This window comes from Phalacrocorax aristotelis, chromosome 9 (assembly GCF_949628215.1).
Source record: "Phalacrocorax aristotelis chromosome 9, bGulAri2.1, whole genome shotgun sequence".
Classification (NCBI taxonomy): Eukaryota; Metazoa; Chordata; class Aves; order Suliformes; family Phalacrocoracidae; genus Phalacrocorax; species Phalacrocorax aristotelis.
In genome coordinates this window covers 643,908-649,348 of record NC_134284.1, presented here as the reverse complement: position 1 = coordinate 649,348, position 5,441 = coordinate 643,908, and the positions used below count along the sequence as shown (strand labels likewise).

Genomic DNA, 5,441 nt, shown 5'->3' with positions numbered 1-5,441 from the left:
AACTCCCCATACAGCTTTTGCACTGTTCATGGGAACCAGCTTCCACCAGCCACACTCCTCTTCCACCATCTTTCCTCCGCCTAGCTTGCTTTTATTGCCAGACCACACAAGAAAGCGTATTGCACAAAGCCAACAGCAGGGAAGGTACGTTGGTGTAAGCCTCGAGGTATCTGCAGCTTTTGTTTGGCAGGAACTTTTCCAACATGAATTAGGAAATGTCTCTCCTGAACACTGAGGCATGTCAAGACAGCTGAAGGATCGGTGGTTCAGCAGCAATATTCCACCCCAGATTTGGAAGAAAGCTGGAATGGTTTCAGATGAAGAGCGCCAACCTTGCTCCAGAGAAGAGCTCAAAGGTGAAAACACGAGATTTAGACTGTGAACTACCCTGGCAAAGAGACATCCCTAAACAAAACCACTGGCTTTCGAAGTTTCTGGAATTGCTGATACTTCAAGGGTTACGAGGGCTTGAGTACAATAGCAGGGTGATCTGTGTGTACACTGAGGCTCTGCCGAAGTCCACGTCCCTCTCCCATACAGAACACAAACCAGACGCTCTGCCAAAGCAGACCAGAACCACTAACACGCCAGTAACATTTGGGAAGTCTGTACCACTTCAATGTCCAGCTTGAGCCTCACTCAAAACATGCATAGGGTCTCCTCGAGGGGGAAGGAGCTATGCAGGAAGAACACAGGGCACATGAGGAACAAAAGCCAGCCCAAGGTTTAAGCTACAATGATCAGAAAGAAGTTTGCAGGAATATACTGAGCAACTCAAGACAGGAGGAGGAGGACTCTGTAAGAGACAGAGTTAAAGGCCAGCAGGGTAGGTCACATCAGGCTATTTGCTGCCCTTGATCTGTGCACCTACACCCCTGCAGGGTTGACCCACTGAATCAGTGAGGAAGGACAGAGGGATGCCTGCACACACCATGGGCACCTCAAGGTAAAGAGAAGGGAAGTATCTGCATTTGAGTGGTTGTCTAAAACCAGCCCCTCAATTTCTGCAAGTAAAACCAGCTCCACTGTCAGTTTATTGAAAAAAACTTGGGGTTTATTGATTTAAACTGCGAACAGTCATTACAAAAGAGATTCTCTTTTAAATAAACTCACACAAAGAGGAAGAAAAAGCAATGTAGTGAACAGTAACAGGGGGAGAAAAATTACATTCATCATTCTCTTTGTGCCAGTCCCATTCACCTCGGCAAGGAAACCTCCAAACTTGGAATACAGAAATGCAAAGACAAACTGTATTTGGAATGTCTTCAGATAGGCACTTTGAGGCCAAGGCTTTTCTCCTTGAAGAACCTATACAAAAAGAGGAAGAAAAGAGGTCTTCCTTCCACACTGTCTCGCAACAGAGCTCAGGTATGTACATTCTAAAGCCCAGGTAAGCAAGAGCCAGGGGAGGGGAGGAGGAAGAGAAGAGGAAAGGCAAAGAAGCACATTAACTCAATTTGCAGTCCAACACAAAAAAAAAAAGGGGGGGGGAAGGAATTCTAAAATAAATAATCCAAACACAGTTTTTGCATTTTTTAAATTAATTTTTCATTTTTTAAAATAAAATAACCAAAAAGGTGTAAAGTTACAAAAAATGTCATTGTAGTATAATATATTAAACTGTGGGGAAAAAAGGAAAAAGACACTTCACAATCTTAAGATTAATATGGAAGATCATAATTTAAACATAAAAGAATATATTCTATGGATTCATCATCCCGATAAATATGAACAAAATTAACAAAAAAAGCATAGGTTTCGGCAATAAATACGTTTTGATAAGTTAAATAAGCTTTTTTATATTGTTGTGCAGTGACAAGCAAAATTTGCTCTCCAATTTCTGTATACAAAAATTAAAAACCCAGGAAAAAAATAGTAAAAAGCTTGGCATGTGTGCTCTAAGATAGGTCTAAAGTACTCTAGAGCAAAAAACCATTAAAGCTATGTCTACTGGAACTTTGTTTACATGAACTTGTGTGTGTGGAATGACTTCCGTCGGTCCCACCCCCTCTCTATTTGTTTTAAGATGTCACATGAATACACAGGGAACTTTTAGCACCAAAATCAAGTCTCTCATAGTCCATCTGTTTTTTGTTTTCTTTTGCTTTGTTTTCTTCCTCCCAGTTGAAGTCCCACTCATGTTACAATCTTTGTCCATTCTCAGCTTTTCTTCCCACAGACCTGAGCAGATCCAGGCAAGATTAGTCTTTTATAAGGGGAGGGGAGCAAGAGGACTGGACGTTAACGCTTGCCCACATGCCTGCAGCCTAGCAGAAACTGGCCAGTCGGGAAGGGACTGGGAAAGGGCAATGCAGTACATGGCCAGTGGAGGGAGCTGGATCCGGACATTTCCTGCACATCTGGAAGTGCACAGAGCTGCTGGTGCCCTCTGCAGCTGGAGAGGTAATACAGTCACAGTGAAAGTGTTAAAGGCACTAATTTTGTAAACGTTATTGCTTTTCATCGTAATTTGGCACTTAAGGTTTAAGCCAGTGGGTCAGGGCAGGCAGGTGGACATGTTAACATCCAGCTCAGACTACTGGGGGTGGGGGAGTTCAGCTTAACATCATAATAGAGGTGGGGCGGGGGGGCAAGAGGAAACCCCAGATTAGTCATCAGAGATGGAGAGTCTGCTGAAGATGGGAAGACGTCTTGAGGTGTCCAGGATAGGGGAATCTGAGCCACTGTGGCTGCTGCTGGAGCTGCTCAGATAGCCCTCCTGGTCAGAGAGGGAGTCCTGAGGACTAGGCGGCGAGTCAAACATGTTGGGGGACTCAGACATGGGCCTGAACAAGAAGGTGGTAGGAGAACTCCCGCCGGGCACCTGCACCCCCATGCTGGGGGCAAAGAGACTGGCCAGCTCCTGGCTGGAGAAGGTAAAGGGGTTGCTGGCGCAGTCAGGCAAGGTGGGGGAGCCCAGCAAGTCGTCGGTGCTCAGCATGGGTGGCGGGGTGATGGAAGTGGGGCTGTCCAGCAGCCCGCTGGCAGCAGTGCTGGGGAAGCCGGCAAAGCTGAAGCTGTGCTGCAGGCGTGGTCTGTCGGTGACGGCAGGCTCCCGGCTCCCTGCCACGGCGCGGCGCTCCTCCGCGTTGTGGATGAAGTGGCAGCGCGGCCCGTAGGGGCAGAAGCCGATGGTGTGGAAAGTGCGGCAGAGCTCGGTCTTGTACTTGGGGTGGCGGGTGAGGCTCCGCAGCTCGTGGATGCCGTGGGCGAACTGGCACTTGTCGCCGTACTTGCAGGCGCCGTTCTCCTCGAAAGGGCGACACAGCTCCGTCTTGTAGCGGCTGGAGTTGACCTGTCCCCCGGGCTGCTTCTGCTGCAGCAGGCGCTCGCCACCCTCGGAGAAGGAGCGGTCCCGGAAGCGGTTTTCCCGGGGGCCCAGCATGGGAGCCGGCTCCCCTTTCAGGCTGCTGAGGAGCTGGTTCTGGTGAAACTTGGAGTTGGGCAGGGTGACAGAGTGCCTCCTAGGGAAACCCCCGCCGGCCGGGGTGCCCACCGCCTTCCTGTCCAGCAGGCACCCGCTGACACCCGAGGGGGTGTAATTCAACATCTTGTTGCTCTGCGGGGAGAAAGCACGGGCCGGTCACTGCCACCGCCCCTCCTCCGGCGTTCCCCACACCGCCCCGCCGGTTCCCGCCGCCGGGCGGCGAGCAGGGAGCCCCCGGGGAGCGGCGGCCGCCCTGCCCCGACGGACCCCCCCGCCCGCATCTGCTGCGCCCCTTTCGCAGCTCCACCGAGTGCCTGACCGCCCGCCCCCCTAGCCCGCGCCGAGGGAGAGTATCGAAGCGAGCCAAGCGCCAGACGGGGGGGAGCCGCCGCTGCGTCCAAAGACACTCCCGAGGCTGGAGCTCTTTGGTGGGAAAGCCCCCCACGGGGGCCGGCGGCGAGCAGGAAGGGCAGTGCGGAGCCTGGCGCCCCGCCACCAGCCCCCGCTCCCCCCCTCCCACAGCGGCTCCCCCCCAGCCCCCGCCGCCCCGCTTCCCCTCCCGGCGGGGCTGGGCGAGGGGCGGCCGGGCCCCGCGGGGACAGAGCCCGCCCGCCGCCTCTCCCTCCTTCCCGCCGCCTCTCCCTCTTTCCCGCTCGGCCCCGCGGCAGCGCCACCGCCCGCCGCGCCGCGCCCTGGCGTGTTGCGGCGCGGCGGCCCCAGGGTCAGGATCCGGCCCCCCCCCAACGCACCCCCCCCATCCCCGCCCGGCGCCGCTGCTCGGCCCGCCGGGAGCACGGGTGCTGCCCCCCCGCCGTGTGTTCCCCCGCCCCTCCTCCCGAGCGGCCGAGGCGGGAAGGGCAGGCGGCGGGGGCACTCCGCGCCCCGGGACAGGGCGCTCGCTTTCGGCCTCTCGCCCGGCGTCAAACTTGTTCCCGACCAGAAAACGAGGGAAAAAAAAAAACCAAACCGAAAGGCACAAACAGAAAAAACAGCAAAGCCCCCCAAACACACACCCCGAAGGAGCTGAAGAGCCCCGAAGCTGGGGGAGCCGCCCCCGACTGCGCCCTTACCTTGCATAAAACTTCGCTCAGGTCGAAGATGGTGGGCGACACCAGGGCTGTGGACATCTTCGGCGCCCGAGGGGGGAAGCGGGGCGGGCAGCAGCAGCACACCAACACGCGGAGTCACAGCGTGGGTCAGGCACAGCCTCCAGCGCCCTGCCTCGCAGCCTCCCCCCCCTGCCGCCGCTCTCGCTGCTCTTTGCTCCTGCTGCCTGCGGTGCCGCTGCCCGCCGCCGCTTCCACCGCGCTCGGGGAAAGCTCACTTATAAAGTTTCGGACTTACCCCTCGGGAGGAGGAGCCGGCGGCGAGAGGAAGGGGAGGAGGAGGGCAGGGTGATTGACACCGCGACTGAATCACCCGGGCGGGCGGGCACAGGAAAACTTTTTTGGGGGGGGGGAAAGAGGGGGGGAGCGGGGCGGGGGGGGGGGGGGGGCTGGCCGTCCTCCCCCGCTGTGGAGGAGGCGGTTGTGCGCGCGCCGGTGCGAAGCGGTGCACGCGTGTCATGCGGGGCCGGGCGCGCGGCGGGGGCTGCCCGCACCTCCCTGGTTAATGCTGCCCGGAACCTCGGCGGGTTCCCCGCGGCCCCCCGGAGGGAGCAGCCCCCGCGCCGCTAGCAGGCCGGGGCTAGCGCCGTTTCACAGCCGGCGGGACCCCTTCCCGGCCCAGGCCGGCCCGGCGTCGGCCCGCCTCCATTTGCACCGGTTGGATCCATTTTCGGCGCGGCCGTCCGTCCTCGCGTTTTCACAAGCTGACTGGCTTTGTGTTGATTGACGTCGCCCCCCTCCCCACCTCCTCTCCCTGAGCCTTACTCCTTTTTTCCAGTTTTTATTGAAACCTGGCAGGGTCTGCAAGGGGAAATAGCTCACATCCACATTAATTTAAATCGTTAAAATATGGGTTTGCCCTTTAAAAGGGTGTTTGATAAGTTCTGCCTGTTCTCCCTGTGTAGTCC

The 5,441-nt window shown here is 56.6% G+C and overlaps 1 protein-coding gene across 1 annotated transcript; it reads right to left on the bottom strand.

The window, feature by feature from the left end:
• Window positions 1-1,032: 1,032 nt before the first annotated feature.
• On the bottom strand, window positions 1,033-4,729 carry ZFP36L1 (ZFP36 ring finger protein like 1). Its single transcript, XM_075103124.1, has 2 exons — window positions 4,498-4,729; window positions 1,033-3,559 (listed from the first exon to the last, which is right to left on the bottom strand). Exons 1-2 carry the CDS (start codon window positions 4,552-4,554, stop codon window positions 2,609-2,611), a joined length of 1,008 nt encoding a protein of 335 aa, XP_074959225.1. The 5' UTR covers window positions 4,555-4,729; the 3' UTR covers window positions 1,033-2,608.
• Between the last annotated feature and the right edge of the window lie 712 nt (window positions 4,730-5,441).